The sequence below is a fragment of the Ochotona princeps genome, chromosome X (genome assembly GCF_030435755.1).
Source record: "Ochotona princeps isolate mOchPri1 chromosome X, mOchPri1.hap1, whole genome shotgun sequence".
NCBI lineage: Eukaryota > Metazoa > Chordata > Mammalia > Lagomorpha > Ochotonidae > Ochotona > Ochotona princeps.
In genome coordinates, this window is record NC_080865.1 from 74473373 (window position 1) to 74492783 (window position 19411).

Below are 19411 nucleotides of genomic sequence, written 5' to 3' on the forward strand. Positions count from 1 at the left end.
AAAAAGCAAATAGCTCAGCACGACAATCCTAAATTTGAGGCTAGGAGCGATAATACAAATTACAGGGGTCACTGCAGAAATGGAATAGGCCTTAGAAATGACCAGGCAGGCAATGATAAGATGGACCAGGAAATCTAAAAGCCTTATACACAGAAAAAGGAAATGAACATGGATGTCAGGCAACATTGTGCTCTTAGATGTTCAATGACTGACTCTGTGAAAGGAAAAAGAAACCAACAGTGTTAATTTATTGTATTTCCCAGTTTCTATGATGTAAATGCTCTCATCAGGGCAGAGTTGACCCTACCAATACAATATTGCGGAACACAGAGATGGGAAGCAGTTTACACAACCAGCTCTCCACAAGCTGGTGTGAACCAGCTCCGAGATACCAGCGGTAGCAGCTTAAGTACCATTCCTCTAGTTCGCTAAGTTACCCTATAGTAAAGAACTTCACCTGTTTTTTGGAGGAGGGGGGGTCTAAACTTCTTCATCTGTGAAATTTCAATCACAGATTATTGGGAATCAAAGAAAACTAATTGATGACTACCTAAGACGCCTTCCAGTTCTGACTACTGATGGTTCTATGAGGAGTTTGTCATATTGGTGACCTTTTTCATCCTCACACCAAGTGTTATGAGCAGGGTAAAGTCAACAGAATGTAGAGAAAACTACTCCACAGTGTGGTAATCAGAGAAGAACCCATATTCTCACTGCCATGAGTAAGAGAGATTCAAGGCAGTGAGCTCTTCAGGTTTTTCTACCCCAGAGATTTCTGTGTGAGAACATCACTAGTAATTGGAGCTAGGGCATTCACACTTCAATTATTTTCATGATACATTTGTTGGGGATAATTTAAGGGATGTCAGTGGTCCCTAAACCTCGTACAGCGTTTATGTGGCCTATTTTCCTATGCTGCACCAGAATTTGCTTGATAATGAAGAGTTACAGAGTGAAAGGAGTGTGTATTCCTTCTTTGACACCCAGCAATGCTAAAAAGAGTAACTCGGGGCAATTTTTAAACTGCCATCTGGATGTCGCTTTCATTCACTACTGTCTGATGATAGGTGTTCCCATCAACACCTGCTCTGCTTTGTGTCTGAACTGGGCACACCAATACTCAACCCCCTTCCCAAGACATGAGTTAACGTAGCTCAGAATGGATACTTAGGACTTCTGTACATTCTCCTTTCGGAAGACATACAGGAATGTAGCTGCGGGCTGGAGTGGTGGTTCCACAGGCTAATCCTACACATGTAAGTGCCTGCATTCCATCGGGGCACTGATTTGTATCCCGGCTGCTCCATTTCTAATCCAGCTCCCTGCTTATGACCCTGGAAGGCAACAGTAGAGGATGGCCCAAGTCCTTGGACCCTTGTACACGTATGTGAGAGTCCCAAAAGAAGCTCCTGGCTTCTGGTTTCAGATTGGCTAAGCTTTAGCTGTTGCAGCGATTTGGAGAGTGAACTAGCAGATAAAGATCTTTTTCTCTCTCCTCTCTGTAAATCTGCCTTACAAATAAAAAATAAATAAATCTTAAAAAAATAATGTAACTGGAAATAAATAAATCAGGAGTCAGAGGAATAAACAAAAAGTGCCTAGGGCCCTGTGCGGTGGCCTAGTCGCTAAGATCCTTGCTTTGCACGCTCTGGGATCTCATATGGGTGCAAGTTCTTATCCCAGCGGCCTCACTTCCCATCCAGCTCCCTGCTTGTGGCCTGGGAAAGCAGTTGAGGACAGCCCAGAGCCTTGGGACCCTATGTTCATGTGGAAGACCCAGAGGAGGCTGTAGGCTCCTGGATTTGGATGGGCCACTTGGGGAGTGAATCAGTGGATGGAAAATCTTCCTCTCTGTCTCTCCTCTTCTTAGTAAATCTGACTTCCCATTAAAAAAATAAATAAATATTACAAAAAAATGCCTAGAAGAGTTTGGTCCCTAATGGGTTTTCCAGAACTTTAAGGACCAGTTGATGAAAATTCTGGCCTTAATATACTATTTAAGTAGAACAGAAGAGAAAACCTTCACCCAGCGATTCAATAAACTCTGAGTGCAAGGGAGTTTAGTAAGGTATAAGAGACGTAATACCTTGTGCTTCCGGAGGCTGCCAGGACTGGTGGGCGTAGAGATGGGAGACTGCTTAGACTTGGGGGTAGAGAGCTGGCTGCTGGAGGTTCCGTTTGCTAGCCCAAGGCAAGAGAAAAGGAAGGGATAAAAATCAACAGCATACAAAACAGCACGTTATCCTTCCCCTCTGAAGACACTGAGAACATTCAAGCAAGGTACACAGAAAACCAAGCGATTTGATGAACAGAACAAAGGTGAAAAGAAACACATTCCTCAAAAGGGCAAGAACTGTACTCCTCCGTTAATTAACTCCTGGAGCAGTGCAGTGCAGGGCCGTCCATCTTCCTCCATTTTCCTCCCACTTGTTCCCTGAGTGATTCCCAATCACTGCAGTCTGCTTCTTTTCAAACCTTTCTAATGTGCATGTGCTGGTTTGACCCTAATATCTCTTGGAGGCAATCTGAGAAAGTATTCTTGTGTTTTAGTGTTACACAGGAGAAAAGTGAGCCAGACAAGTAATATGCCTTACATACAGAGGAAGAAATATGGGTGATTTGATAGCTGATGGGGTAAGTGTAGGACAGTCCATGGTCAGTCTTCTGTCCTCCCATTTCCTGCCTGTTCTTACCTCTCCCGGTTGAAAAGAACAGAGGGCATGGAATTGAAAGTGAGCTAGTCAGAAAGGGGAATGAAAATCTGAAGTGTGTGAGGATTTAGACTAGGTAGTAGGCAGTTAGGGCTTTCTGTGTCTCCAAGCCATTTTCTTCTCCCCACCATATCTTAGATTTACCAGAGCACTTTTCTTCCAAGGGACAAGGGCGACATTAGCATATCAACTCCCCACTTGAAGTATCAGCCACTGTCTCTGGCCATTGTGTGGGAGGGCCTCAGGCTGGTCTCCTTATCATTGAAAAGGAATATATCCAAAACACCTATTGCACAAGAAACCAACAACATACACCTCTATGTTCATAGAAGCACAATAAATAATTGTAAAATCTTGGAAGCAACCGAAATGTCCATTAGCAGAAGACTGGTTAAGAAAGCTATGGTTCATCTACTCCATGGAATACTATTCAGCTATTAAAAAAACCAAAACGCAGTTCTTAGTGGCCAAATGGGCCCAACTGGAAACCATTATGCTAAGGGAAATGAGCCAATCCCAAAAGGTTAGATACCACATGTTTGCCTTAATTTAAGATGAAATGATGTCACTCCAAAAAATATTACCTGTAAATTGTAATATTATTTCAACCTCAAACAGCCTGTATCACATGCAATAAGATATTGTGAAGTAACCAACGAACCAACAATCAATGTGAGTCAGACTGCTTATGATCTACATCAAAAAATTGTAAAACCTAATATACATTCAGTACCCTATGTTATTCCGTAATGGGTCGGGAGAGCAGAGAAATCTTCCACCTTCTTAGAGTGTGTGAGGAAAATGTTAAGTATAACCTATCAAGAATATAACAGGTAGCTTATAGACAACAGACTCGAATAAGCATTAGACATTAGCAAAAAATATAAAGACATACAGGGGGAATCAAGAGCGATCCTGACAACCTCTTAATAGGAGGTCATATGCACAGAGCAGGGAGGGACCCCAGAGTGGAGCAGGAGGACAGGAGAAGGCTTGTATTCCAACCCTGGAGACTCCCGGATCCTCACCAAAAATATTAGTATGGGCACCAAGGACTATATCCCAACTGCCAAGGAGACCACTGGAAATTGGAATGCCCTCGTAGGTCGAGAACTCAGAGCTCATCCACCCCCTTTTGGATCTACCACATGGGATGGAAGAAGCCCAGATTCTTCCTCGCAGGGTCTAATGTCATCGAACAATAGCCAGGAGCCCTGAGCAGTCCTCAGAAACAGAACAGTAAATTCCCTTCAGGACTTGGGAGGGGAGCTGTCTCTGGTCCTTACCTAGTTCCAACTTTGGATCCCCACCCTCTCCTGCAATGAACATCAGGGTCGCTCAGGAGCTCCCCCCCCCCAGAAAAAAATTAAATTAGATAGACAGAGAACAACAAGGAAAGCTTAGAAACAGATAGGAAACAGTCAGCTTGGACTCACATATGCCTCACTAGGTAGGACACAAAGATTAGTTACTCCTCATTAAGGTATTGAAGATTTCTCTGCACACCCCTCCTAAAACTGTTCTGTGCCTCAACTGTTGACACATGCCTTGTTACAGTTATAAGCCAGTTTGGACTATCCTAAAATCTGCCAAGTTCAGTAAAAATTATGCTTCAAAACTATAAATTGCTAAATACAAATATGAAAATAGACACGAGACAGCTGAATAGTACCCAATAACCATTTTAAGGTGTATAGCATCCGGTTCTGAATATAAACTAAAATTGAAATGTCAATGAAGTAGTCACAGGATGTGGTTAAAAACTTGCATTTTCTAACATATTGGTCACTCAATACCAAGTCAATTAACTCCATAATGTTGTAAATTGTTGTTGATGTTATGTTGTGGCTTTTAATTGGTTGGGATGATATTCTGCCAGCTCTGCCTTCAGACCAGAGATGGTCTCCCTAAGAAACTGTTGAATTTATCTGGACAATAAGATGCTGGACTCTATGCATGGTACACGCATGCAATGAAACAATCATGACGGGATTTGAACTGTAATACTGCAGCAAGGTGGAGGAATCCAACATGGGGAGAGGATATGGGGAGGGGTTGGGGTAATTCCAGAGCCTATGAAACTGTGTCATAAAATGAAATGAAATGAAATAAATTTTAAAAAATGAGAAAAGAAAAATAAAAGAAAGAAAAGGAACCAAAAAAGTAGCATGTCTGACACCTTTCTGGTCTTTTGTCTCAAAGCCAGATACCAGGGGGACCAGGAATTTCCTTTGTCTTTGGAAAACCGCTTTCAAGTAAAGCTTTAACAGATCCCAACACCCCCCACGCACAGGTCCTTTCTATCTCAAAGCCCCCACTAGGACGGGAGTCTCTTTTCCCAGATTTTCTAATAAATCTTGCTTTAAAGCTAAATTGTGTCTGCAAGAAAATTCTTCTTTCCTGTGAGACAAGAATTGAGGTTGCTGCTTTATTCGGGGTCAAAAACCCTACACAGAAGGACACATAAAAAAGCTTGAACAGCAATATGAACAGAAGAGAGACTCAAAGAAGGAGATTAGGTATGGAAGAGAGGAGAATCAAGGAAAGCTGGGGAAGAGCTTAGAAGAGAAAAAAATGAGGAAGTCAAGACAGAGAAAAAGGCATAGACACATAGAGCAGTAGTCATTGGTGGCCAGAGTGTGGATGCCTCTCAAATGATTTCTAGCAAATGCTGAGAAGGAGATAGTTTAAATTTTAATATCTTCTTGTTCCATTCCATGCTTTCACATTGCTTTCTATCCCCTAGCTAAGGAGTTTTTATAATACCTAATCATGAAAAAGAAATGTGGTTCATTGAAATGAAACAATTGCATAGTTTCAAAGTAGAGTCTTGTTCAAACATGTTATGCGAAAGGTGTTTTTTCATTTAAGTCTTAGGACCGCCATTGTTAAATAGACATATTCTGAAAAGGGCTTTAAAAAACAAAGGAAAACATCCCAAGGGTGTATGTAGAGAGAGGGATGGAGAGAGACAAGGTAGAGAAATGGATGGCTATGGGTGAGGGTGGAGAAAAGATTATATATACAAAACTGAAGAAGTTAAGCAGAAAGATAACCTGAGAGTGTTGAGTGTAATCCCATTGTAAAGCTTAGACTGCTGCATCATGTTTCCTGAGGATATAACTTCTGTATCATTTACAGTAGTGTTTCCCTAGGTTCTGAGATCTGCACATTAACTCAGTACATGGAACGCACAGCCATATGGTGATTTAGTGAGTTTATCCATGCGTAAGTGAGCTGAAAAATAAGCATTTTTTAAAAGATTTATTTTATTTTTATTACAAAGTCAGATATACTGAGAGGAGGAGAGATAGAGAGGAAGTGGAGCTGCCGGGATTAGAACCAGCAGCCACATGGGATCAAGGAGAGGACCTTAGCCACCAGGCCACGCTGCCGAGCCCGAAAAATAGGCATTTAAGCATCCACTGTCACACTTTAGCTGTGTGTTCACTCATTTTGCACCCATTCATTGAGAAGCTTGGCTCCTGCTACTCATTTATTTAGCCAGTAGCTATGGAACACTGCTACGAGCCAGGTAGAGTATTGGTTTTGAGGGGGGAGGGTTCATGGATGAGTAAGTTACTTCCTGTGGGAAATCAGGCAAGAATAAAAGTGCCAAGACAGAACTTTGCTCAGGAACTATTGCAGTACAGACACTGGTTTCGTAGGGGACTGGGAGACATTCAGGAAGACTAACACCTGAGAGATGAATCTGGAGTAGAAAAATCTGTAGACAAAGTGTAGATTAATGGTGGCTGGGGGCTGGAATGGAAAAAGAACTGGGGGAAATGGGAAACCTCTGCTAACGAGTGTGGGATGTCAATGGGAAACAAAGTGAAGCCTGGCATTAGATCACAGTAATTATTGCACAACTCCGTGGCTAAACTGAAAGTGACTGAATTGTACATCTTAAGTGAGTGAATTGTATGCTAACTGAATTGTATCTTAATAAAGAGTTTAAAAGAAAGATGAGTTAAAGTTGCTCAGGGGACAGCAAGGGTCTGCTTGGAAGTCTAATTGCAACAGTTAAGGGCAATGGGAAAAAAAAAAGGAAGTTTGTTTACAGAAGTACAAGTAGCTCTGAACAGCTCAGAGGCTCAAGCTTCGAGTTTAGGGAGAAGAAACTGAGCACAGGATAAAGGACCAGATTCTGAGAGCCATTCTGTGCTGGGTGGAATAGCGTGAATTTCATTTCTAAAGGAAATCCATAGAAAGATTTCAATGGCAAGTGATAAGGTCAAATTATGCATGTTAAAACTATCACACCAGGCGGCTGGCACGGTGGCTCAAGAGACTTATCTGCCTCGTGGTGCCAGCATCCCATATAAGCACCCATTTGTGTGCCAGCTGCTCCACTTCCCATCCGGCCTCCTGCCTATAGCTTGGGAAAGCAGCAGAGGAGGGCTCAGTTCTTGGAACCCTGAACCCACGTAGGAGAGGCCTGGAGGAGGTTCTTGGCTCCTGGCTTCGGAATCAGCTCAGCTGAGGCTGTCGTGACCATTTGGGGAATGAACCAGTAGATGCAAGGACTTTTCTCTGTATAGCTCTCTTTTTCTCTGGAAAAACATCTGCCTTTTAAACAAAAATAAAATCCTAAAAAAACCTATCACCCTAGCAGCTGTGGTAAGACAGATTAAGTATAAGTAGGATTGAAGCAAAGAACTTGGCTGTCATCGTTTTAGTTTAGGTCATGGCTTGGAAGTAAGGCAATGGTGACAGAGAGAAGGGACACAATGTTGTTGATAAGGACTTAGGGGCCAAATAAGCTTTGAGTGTTTATAAGCCACCCAGAGAGGAACATGACCTGTGCCAAACAGCACAGAGAAATAGAAAGGTGGATGAAACTAGACTTTGTTTGAGCACTGAACTTTTCCATCAACAAAAGATATTCTTTCGGAAAGGCAACAGTCTGTGGAGCCACAATGAGCAAAGCAGTTAACTGCTCTTTTAAGAATAAGGGAGCTATTAATTGACAGACTTAATGGCCCACCTACAATGCCTGAACACGAACCAGCAAAACCTGCCCCCTAGCATTCAGGATGAGGAGATTTTACCAATGATACGCATTGTTACAAAGAAAACATTCTGAGTCAGCCCTGAGCTTGGCCTTGAGATCAGATAGATTAAAGTGGCCGCAGGTAAGTGCATTTTTAACATTTATTTTTATTGAAAAGGCAGTTACCCAGAGAAGACAGAAAGATCTTCCATCCATTGGTTCACTTCCCAAATGGCCCCAGGGGCAAGAGCTGAGCCAATCTGAGGTCAGAAGCAAGAAACTTCTTTCAGGTCTGGCATATGAGTTCAGGAGCCCAAGGACTTAGGCCATTTCTGCTGCTGCCATACCAGGTCATAAGCAGGGAGCTGGATCAGAAACGGAGCAGCTGGGAAATGAGCCAGTGCCCATTTGGGATGCTGGCGCTTTGCAGGTAGAGGATTAGCCAACTGAGCCATTGTGCTGGGCACAGTCAGTCCATTTTTAAAAAGATTTATTATTTATTTGAAAGACAGTGTGACACACAGAGAGAAACTGACTAATTCTTCCATCCACTGGTTCATTCGCCCAAATGGCTGCAGGTTTGGGCCAGGCTGAAGTTGGGAGCCTGGAACTCCATCCCTGTCGGCCACATGGGTGTCGGGGGCTCAAGTGCTTGGGCCATCTTCTGCTGCTTTCCCAAAACATCAGCAAGGATCTATATAGGAAGCAGAATAGGTGGCACTCAAACTAACACTCAGATATGAGATGCTGGCATGCCAAGCGATAGCTTAATGTGCTGTGCAACAACACATATTCCCATTCCAGCTAAGTTCTGGCTTGGTGTGTTGTTCCATTTGATCAGTATGCCTTTCACAGATTTTAGTTAACCAGCATTTCTTAGCTATGCAACAAAGGGATGACTGTTGTACTCCAAATTACCTTTGAACCCCACATGTTTATTTAACTAATAATGAGCCCAGTGACCTCCCCAAAAGACAGAGATTTGTCAACCAAAAGCATGCCTGCCCATGAGTCTGTTTCAACCCCTTGACCAGGGATCTGAACATATGTGCTCTTTCAGAAACTTCCTGGTTTATTTTCGCAGTATCCTCTGGAACTCTATCATTCAATAACTTTAGATGCAGTGCATATGCATGTGTCTTTTTATGTATTCTCTACACATGTGCACATTCATATATGATCCCCATGCTCAGCTTCCAATTAATTCTAAGCTACCTGTAAACAAGAGGCTTTGTTGTCAACATTTAACAAGCATCTTGGAAATCAATTTTAAATAATTTAACTTCCATTGGCTATATTACTGCAAAAATATATATAAAGACTTTTGCAGAATTCCCTCATGGAATGAAATTCACAGATGGATATGGAGAAATGAGAAAATGTAGGCATGCACAAACATAGATTCACTGCAAGTTGAAGGAGCTCTACAATTTACAGACTAGATAAAAATGTCTTCACATCGACATTTTATCTTTATAGGAAAAATGTGAAAGGGTGTCATTTGATCTGAATTCTGGAGTCAATTCATATATAAATACCAAGTTAAAGAAGTAGGAAAAATAATGCAATAGGGTCTGATGAACCACACATGCTTTTGGACAGGTGAATCTACGTAGAAAGTCTGTCATGTTTTATCGTGAGAGTGAACGGAAATGATATCATTTGGCAACATTCATTTTCCTTTATTCTTCTTTACTGGATATCCTTAGGTCTCAGGCAATTTGGTAGTACCTGGTGGGGGAGAGCATGTCCTCTGCCTTACTCACTTGTCACTCTCATTTCCCTCCTTAGAATCACAGCACCTCCCTCACTATTCCTACCTTTCAAACTAAAAAAAAAAAAAAAAAAAATCAAGGAGGGAAAGGAAGGAGGAAGAGAGGGAGGCAGGATGAAATGGGGGGAGTGCAGTAAGGGGAGAGAGATTCCCCATTCACTGGTTCATTTCCCAAATGCCCGAGTCAGGCTGAAAGCAGAAATTCAGTACTCATTCAACTCCCAGGACATGGATGACAGGAATCCAAATACTTGAGCCATTACCTGCTGCCTCCAGGGGGGCACATTAACAGAGAATGTGGGACCTGGAAGCAAAGCCAGAACTGGAACCCAGGCACTCTGATGTGGAAGGTGGAAGTCTCAATGATGTTTCAACCACTGCATCACCTGCCCACCCTGCTCTCATCTTGTATTTCACCACAGTCCAAATCATCTCATGACTTTCTTGGTCTTTGCAGTTCACTGTATTGGTTTTCGACAAGGTGTTTTGAAAACTATTCAGTCTTGTAGTCAACCTTGTTTACGTTATCAGTCATACGAATGGATGTAGAAAAATAATTACTGTTTCTACATTTACTGTCTATGATGTGTCAGGCATTTCTCTGTCTCTGTCTCTCATTCACACACACACACACACACACACACACACACTGAATGCAGGTTTCTTATTCCAAAGTCTATGCTTTCTTTATCAGGCTATTATTATTATTATTATTATTTTAACATGGGCCTTCCTTTTATAAACAAATTGTTCCTGGATTTCTTTCTCATGACAGTTTTGTTTTAAGGGGATGGGGCTAAAGAACAGAGAGGAAGATTGCACGGGGAAAAGATAAAGGAATACAAAGAGGCAGAAGCATACAGCAAAGATGATATCCTTCTTCAAAACTTTTTCTGTTGTCTTAGGCAGCTAGTTCAGGGCTATGAGCTTGGAAGCCATGCCTCCCCCACTCACGTGCGTAATACTTTCTGCCCACCTGTGACGCTCACCTGGAAGCTAAGAGGGGGTGGTATTGTGTTGTTGCATAACCACTCCCCTTACAAACCCCCATAAAGCACAAAATAGGGAGGGGCTCGCTCTCTTGACCCATCCCTTACTCCCATTGCTCCGACATTCTGACTCTTGGCTGCCCCAGTACCTGCTTGTTCTTTTCATTTCCCGTGGACAGACTCCGAGAACAGGTAGCCTCTGAACATGGCCCCTGTGTGTCTGCATTCCTCACCCTCTGTTCACTGCTTGGGAGAGTCAGTGAAGATGTTAATGCTAAGATGCTTTATAGTTCTAATTTGTTTATTTTTAAGAGTTCCAGGAGAAGTGAGGCCTGGCAGTGACAGAATGTGGACAGAGAAGCCAAGAAAAGGTGAATGTCTGCAGTTTTATAAGTGTGCACAGGTTGTTCGCTGTACGTCTCTTAGGATAACTTATATTGCTGGGGAAGCTGGGACACAGGTTGGATGGACTTAAGGGTAATGACCATTTGTTTCTCTAGGGGTTTCAATTCAGCCTGGATTGCCATATGGACTTGTCATTTGCTAATTTCTAGTGGGCCCTGTTATCATCAAGCTTGGTTAATAAAGACTCCTTAATACAGCCTAGACTTGTCTGGTGTGATCTCTCTTACACCCTGCAACAATTTGATTTGATTTACATTAGTAAGTTGTTAAAATACGCTTCCTTCCACTCACTACACAGAGAATCATACACAATGTCATGAAATAGTAGCAGGCAGCAGGCAACATGCCATTTAACAATTCCCCTTCAATAGCACTCTCTGGGAAAATGTCCATGCCGTGTGTTGTCACTTCCCTCTCTCCAGTTGATGAGCTTCAGTATTGCAGCATAATTACCAAACTTGGCTCTGCACAGTCATGGCTCACCCACTATCCTGAGTAAGTCCTGTGCTGTCCTTGCCACAGTATTCATATTTAGCTCCTAGGCTGTGTCAGTCTCTCACCACAGCATGAAACAGGACAAGCCCAAACAAGAAGACTGGTAAAGCAAGTAGGCTGATTAATACAGATCTACAGGCATGTAAATATATATATATGGGAAGGGGAGTGGGTCCTAGGAAGTTAGAACAAGGTAGGGATTGGAGAATTAGTTCCCGAAGAACACAGGAGAACCGAGTTTGCTCTGTGAGTGGCTGAGGATAGAGTGGGGCCATTAGCCAGGCCCAGTTGGTGCTGAGTTCCAGACTGTGGATTCCTTCGCTTTTAAGCAGCATCGACCCCTGGAAATTAGGCTGGAACTGTGTGTAAGTCCTGTGTTAATGGACCCAGATGTAGTGAATAAGAGCTTCCCACACACGGAGTTAGTTGGCTCATTTATTACTTGAGGGAACTTCAGATAATTCATGGAAAACAGAATTTCAAGATATATGTACATTTTGGTGCAAAAAATTCAAATCAGTGCATAAGTTTTTGTAATATGCATTTTCATGAAATTTTTGAAGACTCCTCATACATTCTGGATTGATGTTCACATAGCCAGAATGAGACTCAAGAAGGAGGGCCAACTATCTGCTTTTCTTCCAACTTTTGGCAGGACAGCAAACTGATTTAATGCTCATTCACTTAGCCCTGGCCACCCTGTACTGTTCTAATCTGAGCTCTTGAGCCCAATTCACAATCAAGCCTGTTGGTTTTGATTTGATGTCTATTTTGAAATATTGCTTACTAGTTTTCTTTTAATCAGCAAGGATATAGAGGTTGAGACAGGGCAGGACATGTTTAAAATATAAATTTTGTCCCTCAGAGTGTGGTGGCTTTGGGGGGTTTGTTCATGGGATCCATTTCTTCAAAACAAAATATAACAATATATATATATAATTTACATATATATATTTATTTGCCTTTCAATATGTATATATATTTGAAAGGCACAGCAACAGAGACATAAGGAGAGGAAGAAAGAAAAGAGACAAAAGAAAGGAAGAAAGAGAGAAAGAGAAATTTTTCTTCTCCTTTGCCTTCTAAAAGGCTGCAGTGGCTGTAGCTGACCCAGGCTAAAGCCCAAGACCACATCTGGGTCTTCCAGATGGGTGGCAAGTATTTGGACCATCATTCACTGCTTTCCCAAGTGCATTAGTAGGAAGTAAGATGGAAAGTGGAATGGCCATGATTGGAACTGGGACTCCTATATTGGATGTGAGCATTGTAAGCAGTGGTTTAACTTACTGTGCCACAAATTGGGTCCCTGTTCACAGAATCCATTTCAAAATCCCCTTAGGGTTAATCTGTCACATACCTCCCACTGTGACCTTTTTGTCATTTCTTTTCTCCTTGAGTTCTCTAACTTTCTAATGCCTTGTGAAGGGAGCTATAAACACACAATTCAGATACTTTGTTTCTCACAATGAGGTGCTCTGAACTTTCCACTTCTCCAGTCCAAAGACACCCCATTTTCTCTTTACATTTACAAAAGTTTCTTTTTCTTTTCTTTCTTTTTTTTTTCCTGGAAGGTAATCCCAGTGGAACCAAGGCAGTTTCAGCTTACTTCAGAACAAGAGTGGGAGAAAGATTCTGAGGTTTTCACACATCAATTTCAAAGATCCCATGGGTGGGGTGTCTGGATCGCTCTGGCTGATGGTTTCTGCTCCGTGTAAAAGCTTTTTTGCTCTCCCCAGGCCCATCCATCACAGAATCAAGGACTGAGGGCCTGAAAACAGTTCTTCAATGATTTGATTGTAGGGTGGGCTCCCAGGCCAAATTAAATTAGAGCTTGTGAGGTACTACAGCTTCAGAGGATGAAGTTGAATATGAAATTTGTTCCCTAAGGAGTCTTAATATGCAGTTGTGACTTCTTTAAACAAGAGGGAGAAATAAGTCTTCCCTGTTTCAAAACAAAATGTACATAGCCAATCCTGCAATATTTTTATACAGTTTGAGATTCCCTCAAGAAAAGAACATCTGTTTGGAGACTGGTGGAAATGTCAGGATTGTTTTCTCAGGCTTGACAACGTTGTAAACATTTATTCTTATTGAAAGAGTTTCTGCTTAGAATATTTTTCTGGTATAGCCAGCCAGCTGCCAATATTCACTATTGGTTTTTCTGGGGGCAATAACTATACTGATCTTCATTTGTCGAATAAACACAGGTTTTGGAATCAGAGTTTCAAATAATGGCATAGCCATCTCCTAGATCTGTGATGGGCTTGGTCCTAACCTAACCTCTATGAGCTTCAAATTCCCTGTCTCTAATATTGGAATAATAATATTTCAATTGTTCTTTTGATGATTACATGACAGAGTACATATATGAAGCTTGGTGACATGCTTGGGATATAGGAATTCAATAAATCATTCACTCTATTAATATTACTGCCAGTACTAACAGTAGGAAAAATTAAGTAACTACACAATATACAGGCAATAAGTTAGAAAATCCCCTTTCCAAGGGATAAGGCATGAATCCATAAACACAGCTGAGGAATAATTCTTTGTCTAGGTATTCAGGTATTAGATCACTGAAGCTTTCCGGAGTAGCAAATTTAGAAAGATTCAACTGAGAAAAGAGGCATCTTCCCACAGTTCTGTCAAGGGCATCACTTCCTCTTGGAGTGATAAGAGGGGGTACGAGTGCTGATTCACTGTCTAAAAGCAAGGGAAATAAAGAGGCCTCAGTATTTGAGAGGGCTGCTCAAAGCGATTAAAAAAATGAATGGGACACTGACCACCCCGTGCTTTCCCACATCCCTGGTTTGGAGGTGGAGGAAGAATGAAAGAAGCAGAGAACAACAGGAAACATCCAACAAATATTTGCATTCACCAGACTAGATGGCCCTCATTATGCCTCAAGTCAAGGGATATTGTAAGTAAACCAACTGTGTACTTTCATAAGAATTTAGCTTAGCCTAAATACAGCCATGATGCCAGGGACCAGTCTCCAGCTGAAAGGTGGAGCAGGGGCGGAGAGGTGGGTAAGGGAGAGGGAGTGAGTTAAAAAAAAAACACAAGAAAAACAAAAGCTGTTAAGCTGTCTTAGAGGACTTGAGTGCAATAAGTTCTTTTCTTCATGCAAGAAAGAATTCAGACATGAGGCAGAGAGGAGTGTAAGCAAGGTAACAAGGATTAACAGGGTAGGGCATCTATCAGAATGGATGCAGGAAGAGACAGAGAGAGAGAGAGCGAGCGAGAGCGAGAGAGAGAGAGCGCAATAGCCTAGTATACATTCAGACTGAGGTTTCTAAAGGAATGAGGTGTGCTTCTTCCCTTGGGTTCTCTTTCAGTCTCCTCACGCTTCCTGGACAAAGGATTTTCTGAGGGTGAATTAGGTAAAATTCATCCTAAAATTTTATTACCTAGTTATCAGACTGAGTAATCCCACCTAGCACCAGGCAAAAATGCTATGAAAGATTTTATTTCCCAGTGTTATCTGGCAGAGCAGCCTGTGTGGTGCCACATTGAAGCAATCCCCTTGGGGGCAGGCTGGAACCACCTGGGGAATGATTCTCATAGTATAAAGACTGGACTGCATCTATGTAGCACTGCAGAGGCTGTTTATGTTCCTTTACTGAAGAAGCTTGTTATCAGTTTGTCACTCACAGGCAGGCTAATTTCATGTTCCTAATAGTTTCATCTATATAACTGCAGGCCCCAGGCTCCCAAGGGTTAACTCCACAGCTTAGCTTGTTTCTAAGGGGTGACAGGATGGGCAATCTTGGCCTGATACATTTAGCCCCTGGCTTGACTGCAAGTTCCTCTTCCCTGCTTCCTCTTTGTTAAGATGCCCCCAGGGGAGCTTAGGAGTTGATTGAGCATTGGGATAATACTGGGAGGAACTAGGAAGACTATAAAAGATGCAGGCTGACCCCAAATAAATGGCATTCTGTTTACAAGAGTGACCCACTGCATGTTGTCTTGTGTTGTCTTGTGTGTTGTCTTTTTGTAACCCTAGTCCCTCTGCTCGGCTCGGGGTGCTCGGTGACGCAGGCGTTGCCGACATATAACCACAATGTAATCGCCCCTTTCCCTATTCTACCTGCCCAGCAATATCCAATGCCCATTATCTTCCCCTCCACTTGCATTGTTGTTTAGATTGTATATACTGAAGTAGATATAACAAGGAGCTAAATTTTTGAAAGCCAAGCTTTTTTTCCAGCAGCTGGTCACCACATCTTGGTTTCCACTTCCTTTATCTTTCTGAGTTCATCCTTTGGTGGATAGATGGTCTGAAGTGGACTTAGTTCTCATGGAAGACAAAAATGTCTCCTAGAAAAATCACTAGAGCTGGATTCTGGTTCTTAGTTGCTAAACAGTTGTGTGATCTTGGGTAGATCCCAATATCCGCAACCTCTTGCATCTTTGTCCCTAATCAAAAAACAAAAAAAACAAAAAAACTGGACAGTTATTGTTTTTCAGCCTAATTCAGGGTGATATTTTGAAGCATAGCTGAGATGACAAATTTGGAAATATTTTGAAAAGCACATTCAATTCATGTAAATGAGTATTATGTTGAACATAACAGTACTATGTTGAACAGAAAGGTGTTCTGTTTAATACAGTTACTGTTGTATTATACTATGTGCGACTCTTAAACATTTGAAGTGTGGCTAGCCAGAATTGAGATGTGTTGTTAAGTGTACAGTACAACCAAGTTTCCAAGATTGTAAATTATATCAGTAACTTCTTATATTGTTTACATATTGAGACAATGATACCTTAAATGCATTCTTAAATATATCAAGCTAATTTAGCCTGTGTCGTCTAACTTTTTGCAATGTGACTATGACAATGCGGGCTTGCAATTGTGGGTCACCTTATATTTATTTGTATTGGAAAGAACTTGACCAGACAGTCACATTCATGTGAAGGTCAGGACAATAAGGTCACTCTAAAAACAGTTTATCCGTTCAGCAAAAAGGGACCTGGGGATATCATTCTCTCAGAGAACCCTTGCTGTTTTATGTCCCTTGACCTGCTCTGTTGAAGGGTGTGTATTTCAGTACAGAAGCATTTCTTTTTAGGGAGTTTGGGAACAGAGAAATTTTGACTTTCAGCAATAGGTGCACCAGAGTTGGGGGAAGGGAAATGGAAAACATGGGGTTGCTGCAACAATGACTGACTATTGAAGAACAGCAAGCCAATTGTGACATTATAATTCTCTCAGCCTACCAGCGGGGTAATTGGCTTCCTTGAGGGATCCTTTAATAATAAAGACAAAAAGAGACAATTACTTCCCAGCAACTAGCTATTTTGCCTTTTCAATTCAACTCAGTTAAATTGGTAGCAATGTTGCATAAAGGGAAGATGAACACATTAATAGCTGCAACAGAAATGCACAGAAAGAGAGAGAGAGACTAGACATGTCTTATTTTCATTCTGAAGACAGGTTTACCTTTGCCTATGAGAAATACAAGTCCTGGGCTAATCAAAACATGGCACTGGGCAAGTTTTCGTCAAATCTCCCACAAAGTGCTTCTGGGTTTCAAGTTTATCTTCTCATAGTTCTCTGACTCACTTTAAAGACAGACATGGCTAATGTAACTTGAGTTCTAGGAGTTCACCAACTCTGCTCAGTGAACCAGTGGGCTCCTTACAGGAGGATTATATAAACAAGAAAATCCTTCTTGAGTTTAGGGCTTAGTAACAGATATTTCATTTAGAGGACACTCAATGTTGGCTAGAGTGAGAATTGAGCTTGAATTGAAAGAAGGATTTTGATTTATTCATGGGACAATACAGGAAAGAGACAAATTAAGGACTAAAGTCTAAGGAATCAAATTATGATGCAAATTATAGATCAAAGAGCATTAGTTTAATAAACCTCAAGTTAAACTGAATCCAGACATTAACTGAAGCTTGAATTGGACTATATATGTGTGTGTAGCAAATTTGCTAAAAGCAGAATATAGGTTTAATATTTTTCCTAATGAAGTAGAACATCAAAACATTCCTTGAACTGAATCTGAACTGAGCCAATGTTTCATTTGATTTGAGTCCCTGCTAAAGAGTAATATTTTTGGTTTTCTTTTGCTTTCAATGGAAAGTAGTCAAAATTCCCTGGAAATGATCTATTTTCCACAAGATTCAAGTTGAATAAGGAAGATATGTAAATCGATCCAAAAATTTCATACCCAAGACAGACTAATAGAGGATCAAACAGGGTGATATTACCTATCAAGTCTCAGGAAAGATTAAAGAATTTCAAACAAAACTCAATATCATTATTCTTTGGATAGAGGTTTATTTGCCTGTGTATCTCCTTTGCTAACAGCCCAGAAAGTTTTTGATCTTTTATGAAATAACTCTTCTTAAACCTCAAATATCTGTAGGAAATAATTATGCCAACTTAAAAATGCGTGTTGTCTGTAATTCATCATTCTTGTTATCTAACTTTTTTTTTTGCAGACAGAAAAGTTTATTTGTGAAAGGACCAGGTGAGCAGGGAAGGGAAACGAAAGGGTAAAGCACCTCCGGAAAGCCGGGAGGTGGGCTGCCTCTCGAAAGAGGAGGGAGAGAGAGACACCATGGTTATCTGATTTTGATTCTTTGGAAGTTACTGTATAATTGTAAATTAGCTGATAGTGATGGAAAATTTTCTTATCTTTAGTTATACAAAATGTATTATTCAAAGGTAATACTCTGTCTTAAAAGAAGGTAAGACATTTGTCCCAAATTATAAATCCAAGAATTGGGGATGAGTGTGTCATTTTGATAGGTATCTCCACGTTCTCTTCAAAGTCCTAACTCCCACCACTTCCCAGTTCAGAGTGACTGTAGGAGCAAGTTGGGGTGGAGAGGAACATATGGATATGACCACATCCAAATCTTATCTAAAGTACCGTTTTGCCTAAACTAAGCTTTGCTCCTTTGGGATATTCAGTGAGTGGATGCGTTGAACTTGACGTTAAACAAATTTCTATGGAATGAACATGTTCATGTTTACATTGATCCTCCTGTCCTTTGGTGCTGAAATCACACAGAGGCCTTAGACACATTATTTGTGATAAAAACCAAAACATTCTGGACACTTCCATGAAGGTGGTCTAGACTAGATTTTGGCTTCATTTATGGTCATGAACTATCCTGAAATAGAGATTCCAAATCTCTGCTGAGAACACAACATTAGATCGGGGGTAGAGGAGAAGGGCTTAAGTTTACAGTTCTGATATCTGCCAAGTGCAGTCCCCTCTTTCTCTCAAATTGGTTATTTATCCTGTAAGTTTGAATAAATCCCCATTCTTTTTCTTTAGTGAGCAAGTTCTATAAGGAACAAGAGCATGTCTTGCTAGCTTTATCTTGGGTTGGAATCTATATAACACCTTTCAATCAAGTATTGAGTCCTAATGTACAAGGGTGCTTCAAAAGCTTGTCGGAAAAATGAAATTACAAGATAACTGTATTTGTTGATAATATTATATGAAACTCATGCATAACTGTTTTCATCATATATTTTTTTGTGCAATTTTTGAAGCCCTTTTGTATGCATGGATTTCAAAACGTTTGTACAAAAAAATCTTTTAATTTCATTTTCCATAGCCTTTTGAAGAAATACTATGATCTTTTTATGTCTCTAATATCTTAGAGTCATTGAGATGTGCATTCTGTGGAAGATAAGTTTTGTAGGTAGAATGCTGGAGCGTAATAATTTAACATATATTTAAACAGTTGAAAGTGTTTAATTGCAGAGAGTTGTCTTCATGCGTGCTGCGTAATCCACTGATTATCAAAGAGAATCTATTTTCTTGAAGCTAGTGCTACCTGAGAACTTCAATCAATGAATTATATGGTTGTTAAAAAAATAGGTCCTTGAATTCTTTGATAACTCCTTTGAAATACTGGAGCCTAACTCTCCTCTTGAATTAGACTGGACTTAATGAATAGAATAAAACAAGTGAGAGTGTTGGCTTTGGAAATCAGTTTATAAAGAAGACTATATCTTCTTTCTTGTTCACTTTCTTGAATTAATTAGGGTGGGAGATTCTGTCAA

The 19411-nt window shown here is 40.9% G+C and overlaps 1 protein-coding gene across 1 annotated transcript in view; it reads right to left on the reverse strand.

The window, feature by feature from the left end:
• Positions 1 to 19411, reverse strand: part of DCX (doublecortin) — a 114905-nt gene that overhangs the window by 10714 nt on the left and 84780 nt on the right. The window contains exon 5 of the mRNA XM_004590201.2: positions 2087 to 2181. Coding sequence (XP_004590258.1) covers positions 2087 to 2181 — 95 coding nt within the window. The remainder of the gene's footprint in view (positions 1 to 2086; positions 2182 to 19411) is intronic.